This window comes from Mustela erminea, chromosome 6 (assembly GCF_009829155.1).
Source record: "Mustela erminea isolate mMusErm1 chromosome 6, mMusErm1.Pri, whole genome shotgun sequence".
NCBI classification, from domain to species: Eukaryota; Metazoa; Chordata; class Mammalia; order Carnivora; family Mustelidae; genus Mustela; species Mustela erminea.
The window spans coordinates 4,147,059-4,162,688 of record NC_045619.1 but is presented as its reverse complement, the minus strand read 5'-3'; the positions used below and the strand labels follow the sequence as shown (position 1 = coordinate 4,162,688).

Here is a 15,630-nt window from a genome sequence, read left to right as displayed (position 1 = left end):
GGGTCTCCATAAATAGCTGCGGGAATTAGCGCCCCCATCTCCCAGGGTGGAAGCGGCTGCTCAAAGAGGGGATGTCTTGCCCCCCGCCCCCCGTGTATCCCAGACGCCGGGACAGCGCCACCCCAGCCCACCCCAGCGGCGCACCCTTGGCGCTACCGTAAGGGCGCGGGGAGAGGTCCCACCTCGCCGGTGGGGTCCTCTGGCACGTCGTGGGGCGGGGCGTATGCAAATAGCTCGCGAGGGGGCCGGGGATTGGTCGGCGCGGGCGGGGCAGGGCGGGGCCGGGCGCGCCGAGGGAGGGCCCGGGCCGCCAGGTGCGCGGACGGTGAAAGGCGCGGGGCTCCGGGGTCCCCTGCACCACGCGCCCGCGCTCCCGCGCTGTGTTCGGGGCTATGCCTCCGCTCTGGGCCCTGCTGGCCCTCGGCTGCCTGCGGCTTGGCGTGGGTGAGCGGGAAAGGGGGAAGGGGTTGTGCCCTGGGAGGGCGGGCGGCTGAGTCCCGGGCCCTGACCCTCCCGCTGTCCTCAGAGGAGCCGGGGTGGCGCGTGGCCTTGGGGACGGGAACTTCGCGTGTTCGCTCCAGGAACAGGCAGGATGCTGCTCTGCGCTACGCCGCAGGCTTTGGGGATTCAGATACTAATAATAAAGACAACACTGATTAATAAGTTTCCTTGGGTGGGGGTTCCTGGGCTCATGGGTCACAGGTCCCTGGATGGGTGCTGTGAGGGACAGGGACAGCCACAGAAGGGGCCCAGCAGGAGAGTGACAGGGTCAGACTGGCGTGTTAGAGCAAAGGACTGGGGTTGGGGAGAGGCTGGTTTCTGGGGTCCCAGTGAAAAGAGTAGAACTCCAAGGCTGGGCTGACTGGGTGAGGAGATGCTTTGGAGAGGCAGTGGGGTCCTTGGCAACTGGCCGTCTATGGGTGGGGAGAGAGGGCAGCCGTTAGTCTGGACTGCTTGGTTTGGGCGGGGAGGATGGCTGGTGAGGGCTGGGGAGCTGCCTGGGTGTGAGACAGATTCCGGAGATGGCCGGTGGGGAGGTCGAACCCCAGGGCCCGCACACCCTAGGTGCCCAGTGTTGTATGCAGACATGGGGGTGGCACAGAGTGTGCCTGCGGGTGTGGACAGTTCTACTGGAGGTCAGCTCCCGTCCTCACTGCCTCCTCTAGGTGTCAACCTCCAGCCCCAACTGGCCAGCATGACCTTTGCCACCAACAACCCCACCCTCACCACGGTGGCCTTGGAAAAGCCTCTCTGCATGTTTGACAGCTCAGCGGCCCTTGACGGCACCTATGAGATCTACCTCTATGTCCTTGTCGACCTAGGTAAGGGTTCTGCTTCGCTTGGGCTGCGCTGAAAGGGGGATTGGCCCGTCTGCCCGAGGAGGAGAGGAGGCAGGTGGTGGGACGCTCTCGCTCTGTCGTTCAGCGAGAACGCTGTGCCTGCCCTGGGCCAGCCCCGGGCTGTGTGCTGCAGTCACACGTTCCTCTTTGCCCCAGAGAGATGTCCCGGCTAGCGGAGAAGTGCAGATAGCACTGGTCACTGAGCACATACATGACCCTCAGTGCTCTGCATACCTTAGCCCTAGCATTGCAAGACATCTGTCCCATCACAGAGCCAGGAACCAACAGAGGCTGGAACGTGAGCCCGGATCTCTGTGGTGCCTCCAGCACCAGCCCTTGCCCAGCTTGCCCAGGTGGGGCACGGCCGGTGTTTGTCAGAACCATGCGCTTGGACCCGCGTGCTCTGGGCCAGTCCCGCCTGGTCACCGGAGCAATCCTGGCTTCTGGGAGAAGGAACCCAGTGACAGCCCTCTTGCATTTCTGGTAGCCGGACGTGTGCAGGAGCTCATTCGGGGCCCTCCCCTGGGCCCGGGCCCAGTGTGTGCACACCGCGGGCTTTTTCTCTCCCATTCACGGTTGGGGCCAGCGCTCTCGGGGGGAGGGAAATGATGGAAGTCTGTCGGGATGGGAGGACCTGGAAGCTCGTCCTGGCCCGCAGGAGGAGGAGCCTCCCTCTTGCCCGAAGTCCAGGGGTGCTGCTGCCTGTCTCCCCCAACGTGCAGGGACCCCCTGAGGCAGGCCCTGCCTGGGACCCCGGGGCCCAGCACCTACTCAGAGCACTGCTCAGGGGATGTTCGGGGATTGGGTGACCGGCTGAGGGAGTCCTGTTGAGCCCAGGGTGGCCAGGAGCCTCACCGCTGCCGCCGTCCCTGCAGCGAGCTCCAGGAACGCCTCCGTGCAGGACGACAGCAGGACCCCCCTGAGTTCCACGTTCCAGCAGACAGAGGGAGGGAGGACAGGCCCCTACAAGGCTGTGGCCTTTGACCTGTCCCCCTGCAGCGACTTGCCCAGCTTGGATGCCCTAGGGGACGTGGCCCGGGCCTCGGAAATCCTAAATGCCTACCTTGTCAGGGTGGGTGCCAACGGGACCTGCCTGTCAGACCCCAACTTCCGGGGCCTCTGTAACCCGCCCCTGTCTGCAGCCACGGAATACAGGTGAGTGTGAGCAGTCGCGGGGGAGGGGCCGCTATGCCCCCGGCCCTGCTCAGGAAGACCCAGGAGGGGTGCAGCCTGGGGGGCCTCATTTCTTGTGCCAGGACCATCCCGGGTCTCCTGAAGGGACATGCTTCGGGCCCGTGTGACCCGCCCCAGGCGCTCAGAAGGACCCCTGCTTGCCTGAATCCTCCGCCACTGCCACTTTGAGATCTGCATTTTTTTTTTTTTAACAGGGGGCCTGCATTTCCATTTTGCACGACTCCACAAATTCTGCGCCTGGTCCTGGCTCATCCCCCGCATGGCGGTCACTTACCCAATGCATGTCATCCGCCAGGGGGGGAAACCAGCTGGCCCAGAGAGGGAAGGGGTCACTGCGTGAAAAGCAGCGGCCTCACACGAACTCGAGCCACACTCAGGGCTTTTCCAGCTCCTGCATCATCCTCACTTTTCCTGCCTCCTGGCTTGTGCTTTTTTTTTTTTTTTTTTAAGATTTTATTTATTTATTTGACAAAGAGAGATCACAAGTAGACTGAGGGGCAGGCAGAGGGAGAGGGGAAGCAGGCTCCCTGCTGAGCAGAGAGCCCGATGCGGGACTCCATCCCAGGACCCTGAGACCATGAGCTGAGCCGAGGGCAGCGGCTTCACCCACTGAGCCCCCCAGGCGCCCCTGGCTTGTGCTTTTTATCTCATCCCCATCCCCGACCCCAGCAGGTCCCTGATTCCTTTTCACACTCATTTCTTCTCCGTGCAGAATCCCGTGGCCTTGGGGTTTTGCCCGGTACACCCACTCCCGTTACCATGGAAACGCCTAACGTTGAGTCTCTGCACCTGCTAGGCACACCTGGGGCCCAGACCATCGCTCACCTGCCAGCCTGACTGAGGGCTCGCCTCTCCTTTGGCCCCCACCGCAGGGCAGGATGAAAGCCTTAGTGTCTCCTCCCCATCCTCAACCTCTGACCTCTGACCTCTGACCTTATTCTTAATGTGGGAAAACCTCCCCCTCCACCTACCTCCTCCAGCCTCCTGCCTGGGGGACACAAGGCCCATCTCCCAGCGTCTGGAATTCTCCTCTTCAAACCCAGAGAAATGGGAGATTAGGCAAAACACCGGAAGCTGTAGAGATCCGAAGGGTCTTCATTTCTTGCAAGTGTTAAAGGAGAGGCTGTTGGTTTCGAGTTCTCAGACCATCCGTCTTTTTAAACTGACCGTATCTGAGGCCTCAGGTGGGAATCTTGTGCTGATCTTCCTGTCCCGGGGCAGTTGGGATGGGGATAAATATTCTTTCTTTCTTTTTTTTTTTTTTTTAAAGTCCCTTTTGTGGGCGCCTGGGTGGCTCAGTGGGTTAAGCCTTCGGCTCGGGTCACGATCTCAGGGTCCTGGGATCGAGCCCTGCATCCGGCTCTCTGCTCAGCAGGGAGCCTGCTTCCCTCTCTCTCTGTCTCTCTGCCTGCCTCTCTCTCCATCTACTTGTGATCTCTCTGTCAAATAAATAAATAAAATCTTTAAAAAAATAAAAAATAAAAAAATAAAGTCCCTTTTGTGATACCAAGGACCAGGCTGGGAATGGTGGAAGGCAAGAATGTGATGAGGATAACTGAGTCAGTATTCAGCAGATACGCTACATCCGTCCTACAGATAACAGAGAGTCGGGGGCCCCCGAGGGGCGCTGAGAGGAGGGCTGCTGAAGTCTTCATGGAAAGTGTCCAGGGGCAGGAATAGGGGGTAACAGCGCCATGGCCACGCCCAGGACTGTCCTGCTGCCCAGAGCCCACCCTATGGCTTCCATCGTTTAGAAGGACCCTCTCTGCCCCCCACCCCCATCACCCTAATCTCTTCACCTGCCTGTGGCTGGGCACACAGGGTAGACAGAAGTCCCCATCTCTCCATCTCCCTGCAGGTTCAAGTACGTCCTTGTCAACATGTCCACGGGCTTGGTACAGGACCAGACCCTGTGGTCAGACCCCATCCGCACCAACCGGCGTAAGTAGAGGGTCTGGGCTGGAGGGCGACCCTTGGGCTGTCACTCGGTCAAGTCTCCCCAGTCACGGGCAGGCCAGTGCATTGGTGAGGAGACGCATCTTCAGATGATGTGACCGGAGATGCCCCGGGTGCTGTGGTGGAGGCAGGTGAAGAGCAGGCGGGCACGATTGAAGTCAAGGCATTTGCCTCCAAGGGTCATGGACTTGACCCTGCCTTTCCATCCCAACCCGCCCCTTTGTCTGGGCCTTACAGCCACGTGACATGGCTCCAGAAGGTTCTGGGTGGTTCCGGAGGCTAGGACTCAGTGCAGGGGCGAGCCTGGAAGGGAGCAGGAGTGCTGCCCACCTCTCCACCCCGTTCTCTGGAGACTGGGTGGGCTTCCTAAAGGCAGGGGGCTCCGAGGCCCAGGCACCTGCCTGTGGCCCTGCCCTGTCCCTCCTCAAGCCTCCATCCAGGTTCTCAACACGCATTCGAGGTTAATACCCAGAACCGTATCTGCTGAACCTGAGGGGCAATGGAAGAGATTTCCGACGGCAACCTTGACAGCACCCGACCCTAAGTTTAGAACCTTCTCCCCCAAGATGAGATTCATGCCAGGATGGGCTCATCATAGAGCCGAGAATTTAACCTGTAGAGCCCCCCCACCCCCACCATGGGAAGCTTGTGGGGCACGAAGTAGTTCTCACAGCTTGCTTGAGGTCACATAGCTAGTGAGGGGTGTAGACAGGCGTGTGTGCACATGTGGCTGGGGTGGCCCCCTTCCCACCCTGCCAGTGGCACGCCCGTGTATTGTGGTCCCCCAACAACAGGGCTGCCTTGGGACCATGAGTGCCGAGTTCAAGCCCAGCCTCTGCGCCTCACTGCGCTGTGCCCCCTCAGGACCTCAGTCTCTACATCTGAGAAATGGGAAGAAAAATCCTTGCTCTGCCTCCCCAGCGGGGTTCCTTGGAGTAATCCAGACAAAAGCGCTTGCCTGGCTCTTTTGGGGCAGGGCCTGAGGTCGGCTTGTGGGGAGAGTGTGCCCTCTGGGACCCGACAGACCTGTAGGCTTGAGTCTGGAGTCTGAATGCCCTTGACAGGAACTCGAAATCCCTGCGCGGCAGTGAGTGATCTAAAGAATGCGGGTCTCGTCCGGTCTACATGGGAATGGCCAGAAAGCGGCCAGCTCACGGGACAACTTATAAATTGTCCGCTTAGTTCCAGAGGGTGACACAGGCCGGAGCAGAGTAGGGGTCATGGGGCACCCCGCTCCCTTAGGCCAGGGCCCGTTGTCTCATCTCTACTTGCTTGTGATCCGTGTCCCATCCATCTCACCAGAGTTGAGTCTGTTTAGAGTTTAAAATCATCCAGAAAGACAGTTAAAAGAGGAGGAGACGAGGGAGTCGGCAAGAGGGTGTGGGGCAAGCAAGGTAATCGCACCGCGGACCGGGGGGAGACAGATTCTGACCTGGGTCCCCGCTTCGTCCTGAGATCTGTGGCTGCCAGGGTGGTGTGGGATGGCGGGTATTCCCGGGAGAAGGCTGGGGGTGCAGCGTCTGGGGGCTAAGCGGGCCTGTGTCCCCTCAGTCACCCCATACTCAGCGATCGACACGTGGCCCGGCCGGAGAAGCGGAGGCATGATCGTCATCACGTCCATCTTGGGCTCCCTGCCCTTCTTCCTGCTCGTCGCCTTTGCCGGTGCCGTCGTCCTCAGCCTTTTGTGAGTACCTGCCAGCTGGAGGGCAAGACCGCGGGCCACCCTGGACACACTCCACCCAGAGGGTCTTCCGAGGTGGGGGTGACCCCAGAAGGCGAGGGAGCTGCCTTCCATCCTGGGTGTGCATGTGGGGGTCCGTGGAGAGGGAAGCAGTGTCCTGGGGTCGTCCGGCTGGGTAGGGAGGGGCTCAGCCCTAACACCTCTCCTTCTATGCCTCAACGTCCTCATCTGGGAAATGGGGATACTCATACATCTTGTCCTTCCTGTCATGACTGTTAAGTGACATGATCCCCGCAGAGTTCTTAGGCGGCATCTGGACCCTGAACAGCTCTTAGCTTTTTTAGTCATGATTCACCCACTGGCTGGACAGGTGGGGAAACTGAGGCCAGAGGGGTTAAGGGTGTCTCAGGCTCACACAGCCAGTTAAAACAGAGCTGCGACCAGAGCCCTGGTCTCTCGAGGCTCCCATCGGCTCCGCCGTGTGTGTGTTTGGGTCCGGACTCGAGGTCTCCTGTGTGTGTTTGGAGCAGTTAACAGGCTGCCTGGTGGGTGTCAGGTGCACTCACGATCCTCTGATCCTGGGGGGCTGGCACAAGGGGGTGCATCGGGGCTCCCGCAGGTGCTGTGGGAATCCAGAGGAAGGTGAGGAAGGCCCCACCTGGAGCACCAGGGTGGGCTTCCCGGAGGAAGCGGCAGCAGGAGCTAAATCTCTTTGGGATGGGAGTGAAACCTCTCAGCCAGAGGGAGGGAGCCCCCAGGAGGCTTTGAGGACGGCAGGGGGCCTGTCCCAGCGTGGATGGGGAGAGCCGATGGAAAAGCTTCCCGGAGTAGGTGAAATTAGTGCACACAGAAATCAGCTCGGTGGGAACGCCGCGGGGAGGATGGAGTAGGGGGCAGTGAACTTGCAAATCAGGTTGCCTTCTGACATTTAATAATGAGAACACAAATAATAGATAAGATTAGCCACCAAGAGTCTGGTTTGTCTGGCCAGACCTGGGAGTGGGAGGACATTCTTCTGTCCCGCCCTCCTCTTGGACAACAGGTCCTTCGGGAACCCAAGTTCCTGTTACCTGACTGTGGCCGGGCTCCGGCATTTATCCCTCCTCCGGCCCCTTCCGGCTCCGGCCCCACCAGACTTCCCACTGTGGCCCCAGAACTCTCAGCGCTTCCTGTCACCTGCCTGAAATGCCTTTCCCAGCCCCCACCCTCCTCCTTCAGGGCAGAGCAACTGTCCCCTCCTCCGGGAAGCCTTCCCATGGTTCCCACCTGGACTGCTACGTTCCGTCTGGGCATTGTTTGCTGTGCCTGAGACGGCGGCCGGGAAAGCAGTGTCTAAGTAGAGACTCCCCGGCCAGCTAGAGGGGTTTAGACTTGCTTGGTGCCCCTAACCCTCGCCCCCTTCGTCCCCTTGGTCAGGGACACGGGCAGCTCGGACAGGGAAACGACACATGACTCCCAGATCACGCAGGAGGCCGTCCCCAGGTCCCTGGGGGCCTCGGAGGCTGCGTACACATCTGTGAACCGGGGGCCGCCGCTGGACCGGGCCGAGGTGTACACCAGCAAGCTCCAGGACTGAACCCGGGCTCCACCCGCGGGCGGCCACACTGTCCTGGCTGGCCTCACCCTGGGGACAGTGGGGAGTGCGGGTGGGGAGGGGGGGTGTCTGCGCACAGCAGGTGCTCACGCCCTGACCCCACCCGAGGAACAGGGCATGTTGGTCCAACTTGCAGGAAGGCTTCTAATAAAATCTTCCTAAGATTCTGAGTTCGATAGAGACGTACTGAAGGAAGGAGTGAGAAGGTGGGTGAATGAGTCGGTGTCATATGGAGGGGTTGGATTATTTCTCTGGAGGGTGGGGGCAAGGGTCTGATTTTCCATCGGAGTCGGGGTGGTGAGGGTTAGGGAAACTGAGGCTATGGGAACATCTGGACAATGGGTCCTGAGAAACGGGCTGTGCGTGCAGTCATTAGATGGTGTTTGGGGTCTGCTGGCCATGAGGTCCTAGAAGCTAAAGTGGGCACCCAGGGGGCAGCTGCTGGCAGCTCCTGTCACCCCCAGCAACCGTCTCCTTCCCTCTGGGGCTCAGCTTCCTCATCTATAAAATGGGCTGATATAAATGGCTAATTTCAAGGCTCCTTCTCAGCTTTCCCTGAAGACCCAAGGTGGGCAGGCAGAAGAGGGGTACCAAGTCCACTTGGGGGGTGAAGGGGCTCTCCCGGCCCTGCTTCTCCGCTCAGATGGCTCACTTCCCTCTTCTGAGCCAGGTAGTAAGACTACTTCCCTTTGGGGAATGAGCAAAAGGAGTCACAGTCCCACTTCCCTTTTCCCTGAAAGAAGAAACGTGTCAGAGCAGGTCCGGGGTGTAAAGCAGGAACACTCCCCGTCGGCTGGAGGAGGCCGCATTCCTGAGAGGCGCCATGCTCCCCACGGGCCTTCATCACCAGTGTCGGGACGGGGTGCTCTGCGGGCCCTGGATCGTTCTCTGGGGGCACGGACGCTGAGACACACACAGATCTGCTAGAGGGTTCCAAGGCAGAGGAGGCAGGAAGGAGGCAGAAGCTATGGGAAGAAGCCTAAAGGCAGGGAGGGGTCTGGAGAAACCGGAGCCACTGAGAGTCCCCGGAGCCGAGAGGAGCCCAGACCCTGGGCAGCGGGGATGGGAGGGGGCGATGGTGCCGCTCTCTAGGGGGCGCCCAGCCCAGGTGTGCCTTGGACTAGCTCCCAGATCCCTCCAGACTGTCTTCCAGGACACCGGAGTCTGCCTGAGCAGCCTCTGGAATTCCCGCCTCCCCCGTCTTGTGTGCCCTCCCCAACCCCAGCTCCGTTAGGACAGTCCCTCAGCGCTTCCCTCAGAGAATGCCCGGCTGCAGCGGAGGGGAGGAAACGCTCCCTGGAAGTCCGCTGCTGTGGAAACTTCGTGCAAGTTTGCATTCTGCTTCTAACACGTCTGTCTTTATTTTTATTTTGTTTTTAATTGAGGTGAGATTGACATAACATAAAATTAACTGTTTCAAAGCAAACAATTGCGTGCCATTTAGTACATTCTCAGTGTTAGGCAATCATCACTTCTACCTAGTTCCAGAATCTTCTCATCACCCCAAAAGGAAACCCTGCACCTATGAAACACGGACTCCCCGTTTCCTCCTCCCCCACCCCGTGCCCCTGACAGACACGGATCTGCTTTCTGCCTCTACGGATTCACCTGCTTGGGACAGTTCATATCGATGGAGTCAGACACCGTGTGGTGACCTTCTGTGCCCGGCTGCTTTCACTTTCTCCTATTTTTGAGGTTTATCCTCATCACGGCAGGCGTCCAAACCTCATTCATTTTTGTGGCCGAGGAGTAAGCAGTGCGTTACCCGGGTCTCGTTCATCGACTGACTGGTGGACGCTCGGCTTCTTTCCAGCACTTGTGACCGCGCTGCCGTCCGGCATGGCTCTGGGCACGCCTCTTCATGGACTTTGGTGAACGCCTGTGTTCAGGTGTGTTGGGTGTGCACCTAGGAGTGGAATTGCTGGGCTGCACAGCCGTTCTATGTCTGACGTGCCGGGAACCACTAAATTGTTTTCCAAGGGGCCGTACTGTTATGCGTTCCTGCCAGTGACGTCACGTTTATTTTAGGATCAAAACTGCTGGAGTGCTTCGGTCGCTGTGGAGAGGGCCCTAGAATTATTCTATGGACTTCGGTCTGGATCCATTCCCTACCCCACTATTTGAAAAGCAAGACCCCCCCGGTAACCCAAGCCCCTCTCTGTTAGCAGAAACTCCCACCTCTCTGGAGCAGCGGGTCTGTCGCTGTCCCTTGATGCCAAGTCCTCTTACCGCTGGCCTGGGTGATGGAGGGCCCAGGGCAGGTGACCCTCCAGCTATGGGGACACCTCAGCACTAGCTCACGACACAAAAGCTGGAGGGACAAGCCGCTGGAACGCAGATGGGCAGACCCATCCTGGGGCCGTGAGGAAGTGAGCGAATGAATGACCTTGTGTCCCTCACGCAGGCAGGACCCAGCTCCCTTGGTCATGAGTCTTCTCTCCCCAGGGAGGGTTAATGTGGTCCTGCTACTGGCCCCGGGGAGACTGTCGGGAGAGGCTGCTGGCCTCCCTGGAATCAGACAGATCGGACGCACCTGTCAGCCAGGAGACCCTGGGAGACGCACTGTGCCTCCTGCCGGCTCTGCGGCCTCATTTATAAACAAGGTGCCGGGAGTGGGGTGCGGAATGCTGTGCGCCCGCCGTGCGTTCATGAGGATGAAATGGAACTGGGCCTTTCGGCTGTCATCACTGGGCCTCCCTCCATGACGGCTCCCTCCGCGCAGTTGTCTCTGTCTGCAGCGGTGTCCAGACTGCGCTGGGGGGCAGCATTCATGTCCGTGACCCCGTGTCGCCCAGCTCGGCACGTGGCAAGGGCAGGAAGGGGCAAACGGAGTTTGGGTGTGACTCTGGGCCGGGGGCCGGGGCTGCTGGGTCCCTGGTGGTGCCCTCAACCAAAATGGGGGACAAGCAGGTTGGGTCGGAGGGTATCAGGACTTTGGGTTCACTTAGAAGTTGCCTCTGATGTAGCCGGTGGAGCTGAGTGGAGACGGTGGTGTGCTCAGGTCTGCAAAGCTGGGGGCAGCTCCGTGGCGGTCTGAAAGCAGGATTGGAGGTGTCGGAGATCCCCCGTGCCCGCCCCCCACACGTTGAAAAGGTTATACTTGCCTTCCCCACCAGCATCAGGCCCCACCGGGATGTGCTGCGGCCGCTTCTGAGCGGCGACTCAAGAGCCATCAGGTGGTTCCCCTCTAGCGAGGGAGCCCAGTGCCCAGGGGCTGCCCTGCCCGCCGCAGGCATGAGGGAAGAAGGCCCGTGCGTGCAGCACAGCCTCAGCCCATGGGTGCGGCGCACGGGAACGAGACCTTGTGTTGCAGGCCACTGGGACTTCCCGCCTGGCTGTCCCTGGAGGGGAACAGCTCCCAGCCTCTGCCCGGAGGCCCCTGCGCATAGTCACATAGGCCTTGGAGGAAATACTTCCCCACAGCTGCTCTGAGTCTTGGCCGAACGCCCTGGGATCCCCCCTGGACAGATGAGCCCAGGAGGCGTGGGAGTTGTCGCCACAAGGCTGAGTGGCACCCGCCTCCGCATCTTCCCGGGAGGCTGCTGGGAGCCGGTGTCCCATCCTCGGGTTCTGATGAGGTCTGAGGCTTCCTGCCTCACCTTCCTCCCCTCCCGGGGGTGAGGCTGTCCCAGGAAAGGTCGGTCCAGGGTGTCCCATGATCCTGCGACAGCCTCCTGGCCCTTCTGCTTCGGAGTCAACCTGGGGCACGTGGAACGCAGGGCGCTGGGGTCTTGCTTGGCTCCTCCTTCGTTGTCTACATCTAGCAGGGATTCCGGGCGTGTGTCCGCAGCCGAATCCAGCCGCCTGGCCCGGACACTCCGCATAAGCCGCAGCAGGCTTTCTGATACGCTGAGCAAACATGACGGGTGGCACCGTGGGATGGGCTGGGCTCACTAAACGGGGCTACAGAGCAGTCAAAGGACAGAGCCCGTTCAGCATGGGGACCGGGAAGGAGGGATGCCCAAGGCGCAGGAAGAGAACTCACTGGAAAGCTGACCCCCACCTACCCGCTGTGACCGCACTCTGTCTCTGGCCTCCGTTCTCCCGCTCAGCCCCAGAACCTCCCTGTCACGGAGACAGTGGCGCTGCTGCTCACCGTGTCACCCCAACACACACTTCCGGGGAAAAACCAGCCTGTCTGGAGTCCTTCCATCGGTCCCTGGGGAATGTGCCCCCCCGCCCCCGCCCATGCAGCAGCAAGGGAGGGAAGGTCAGCCAGCATCCTGCAGAGGGGAGTTCAAGGCACAGGCCAAGGGTCTGCTAAGTGCCAGCCGGCGGTCTCCAATCCGAGAATAACCCGCATTGGTGGGCAGAGACAGGTGGGCCATGCTGAGTGGGGCTCATGAGTTCTGGTCTGGACTGATGCCTCCCAGAAACTTCTAATTCTGTATAGCTGCAGGGGAAATTTTCCTGGCTCCCGTCTCAGGTTCTGAGGCAGCCCCTCTCCCCGCCGTCCCGCGGCCGAGGTGGCAGGGCTTTTCCAGCTAAGCCTTCTGCCTCTGCACAAGTATTGCTTCACCTTCCTGCCCACCCCAGTCAAGGCTCGGAAATTAGCTAATCACACAGACATGCTGTGTGACCTGGGGCAAAGGAGGAACCTCTCTGAGCGCCCTTGACCTCATCTGTGCGAAGAGGGTCAGAATGCTGTTGTAGCGTGCTCTAAAGCGGGTGATTTTTTCCGTGGAATCTGATCAATCACAAAGTGAGGCCACTCAGTTCAACCCAATCAAACACCGAACTCTGGGCTCAGGAAAGCTTGGAGCCACCTGTCTCGGCAGAAGAACAGAAATGCATGGAGGATTCGTCAGAGCAGAGCCTTGCACCAAGCACAGTCTGGCCTTCAACACACAGGTCAGGCTAGAAGCACTGCAGGAATCAGGGCTGGAGTAGTCAGGAGGGCTTCCTGGAGGAGGGGGTACTTTTTCTCAGATTCCTACCATTTCCAGATCCAGAGCGCCTGAGGTCTGGGATCATATTCCATGGCCCTGTCAGTGGTGTTTACTCAGACGCTGAGTAAACAGTGACAAGTTCCTGGGATGTCGTGTTTCTTGTTCCTCCAGTTTTAATAATTTTAAATTTCACAAACAACGCAACATTGGGCTGCTTGAGAAAAGAGAAGAGGAGGCCACAATGCCCTTGAGTGAGGCCTCAGCCTCAGGTCCCGTGCTCTCCTCTGGAGTTCCGAGGTCACATTCATTTTGTCTCCTCTTAGCCTCCTCCTCAGAGCCCTCTACCTGGCTGGAGAGGAGCTTGCGTCACTATTGCCCCTCCTTTGTGGCTCATGTGACCATCTGAGGATGGACATGGCAATTGCCCAGAGGCAAGGGCTGGTGTTCTGGGCAGCGTGGGCGCCTTGCTCACCCAGTCCCTCCCTTATGCCAGCTGTGGGGTGACCCTGGGGACGTGGCTGCCCCCGGGAGCTCAAAAACTCCTGCTGGGGCCCCTGTGGCTCCTTCCCCTGCCCAGGGAGGCCCTCACCTTGTCCTCCAAAGCTTGCTCTCTCCTCCCACCCCCAGTGAACTCCGGTGCCCTGTACGACAATCCCAGGCCTCCGAACACGAAGGGGCAGTGGGGGAGGTTTGTCCCAAGTCAGACATGCCGTCAGAACATGAAGGACGGCCCAGAACCTGGACGCAGATGCATCTGGCCTGTCTACCAGCTTGTCTCCCTGCTTACACCCCCATCTTCATCCGGTTCTCCATTCGGCAGTCGGTGCTCCTAGCATGTCGTGTCCTCTCACGGCTGCTCTACTCCAGGTTTCACCAAGTGCAGAAGCTGGAATCTTCCCCCGACGGTGGGACTGCCGGAGTGGTCCTGCCCGCCGGCTGCCGGCTGCTCTCACTTCCCCCGGCCGCAGCGTTCCCTGGCCAAGGCACACTTGGGTGTTTCCAGCCTCGGGCTGTTAGGGATACAGCTGCTGTGAACATGTGTGTGAGCTTTGACGTGAGTGATTTTCATTTTCTTCCGGGATGGAGAGCCAAGGGTGCAGTTGTTGGGTCACAGGGCAAGTGTGTGGTCACTTTTTAAAGAAATGAGCAAACTACTTTCCAGGGGGGCTGGAAACCACTTACATTTATTTCCCCAGTGGTGGGTGGATGAGCCGATTTTTCTGCATACTTCCCAGCATTTGGTGTTACCACTATTTTTGAAAAATATTTTATTTGAGAGAGAGAGAGAGAGAGCCAGCAAACATGGGAGGGGGGAGGGTCAGAAGGAGAAACAGAGTCCCTGCCTGAGCTGGGAGCCGATGCTTGGCTCAATCCTGGGACTCTGGGATCATGACCTGAGCCAAAGGCAGACGCTTAACCAACTGAGTCCCCCGCGCCCCCCCCACCCCCGCCCCAGGCGCCCCACCATTTTTATTCTAGCCTTTTGGTAGGTTGTGCACTGGTTGTAACACGTCACGTTCCCAGCGGCCGTGCGTGAGAGTTCCGGTTTCTCCACACCCTCAGCAACAGTTGGTGAGGTCGGTGTTTTTCATTTCGGCCGATCGAGCGGCACGCGGTGCTGTCTCATTAGGGGTTCGATTTGCATCTTTTCATGTTCTTATTTGCCATCCACGGAGCTACACCGACGAAGCATGTGTTCAAGTTTCTAGAAAATTGGGTTGCTTGTCTTAGAATGCGTTCTATATTCTAGATTGGGTCCTTGCTCTGATATGCGTCTTGCGAATTTCTCCCTGGTCTGTGCATCGCCCTTTCATCTTCGTTGTGGGGTCTGTCCCTCACCCAACTTCCCTTTCTTTATAGCCTGATCCCTCCCTGACAGGCGTGTTTACTGCCTGCTTCCCCTCCTATGGTGTCAGCCCATGAGTTCAGGGAAGGCTCTTGGGCCACGTCCTCAGCTCTTAGCACAGTGGGTAGGCAGTACATATTTGTTCAGTGGCCATGCCGGTCCCCCGGCCATATCACAGCTGCAGGGGTAGGGGACATGGATTGCTGAGTGGAGACCCTACAGCAGGTTGTTGCGAACTTTTAGGTCAGCGTCAAGGAGGTCTGAGCTGGGGCATGAGCATGAGTGACGACGGGGCAGAGAAAAGGCCAGACCGACTTTTCCAAGGTACGTTTGCGAAGCTCCCTTCCTCCCTCTCCTGCCAGCAGAACCATCCCACTAGCCACACACACCCCACCTCGTCCGGCGCTGGCATCGCGGCCCTACCTGCTGCCAGGCAGGAGCAGCATGAGCTTCTATAGGAAACTGAAGGGGGAAGGAGTGTCCAAAAGTCATAATCAGCTCCTTTTCCACTGGAGTGTCTACAGCATGCATGCATCATGCAGGGACATAAATGCACAGGGGGAGGGTGTGTGTGTGCCATGTATGTTGTCCTTGGCAGATGTGGTCCAGGGTGTATGATGCCTGGATGTCGGGCTTCTTACACCAGTGCTATGCGTCTGTGTGCTGCGGTGTTGGCCTCCCCACACAGTAAAGCAACAGCTTCTTCTCCAGGACGGAAGGACTGTTGGCTGGTTGCTGCTGTCTTTCTGTTTCCCCCTCCCGGGGACCTTGTCTGGGACTTTATGCCTCTCTCCTCTCTGCCAGTGCCAGCCTCCCTCTGTAGCCAGACAGCCCCTGGCCCCGGTTCCCAGCAGATCCCCACTTTGCAACTTGGCCTGCATACCAGGTCCTGTTGTCTGGTCTGTTCAAGGGGAGTAATATCTACCCGGTACGGTGACTGCTAGGATGAAAATGTGCAGGAAGAGTTTATAGGACGTGCGTGTAGCACGTGCTCCATAAACAGCAGTGAGCACACGCACACAAAAGCAGGTCCGTTCCAAGAACCGCAGCGTTTCACCGGGCAGCCCCTGTTGCGTGCCCACCAGAGCACCACCCCTCCGGCAATGAGTGGAGTCTGTCCCTGGGCTGGG

At 59.2% G+C, this 15,630-nt stretch overlaps 1 protein-coding gene across 1 annotated transcript; it reads left to right on the top strand.

Moving 5' to 3' along the window:
- The first annotated feature begins 308 nt into the window (after positions 1-308).
- On the top strand, positions 309-9,217 carry UPK3A (uroplakin 3A). Its single transcript, XM_032345947.1, has 6 exons — positions 309-444; positions 1,167-1,322; positions 2,216-2,495; positions 4,393-4,475; positions 6,042-6,174; positions 7,588-9,217. The coding sequence occupies exons 1-6, from the start codon at positions 393-395 to the stop codon at positions 7,745-7,747; spliced, it is 864 nt and encodes a 287-aa protein (XP_032201838.1). The 5' UTR covers positions 309-392; the 3' UTR covers positions 7,748-9,217.
- Positions 9,218-15,630: the final 6,413 nt, after the last annotated feature.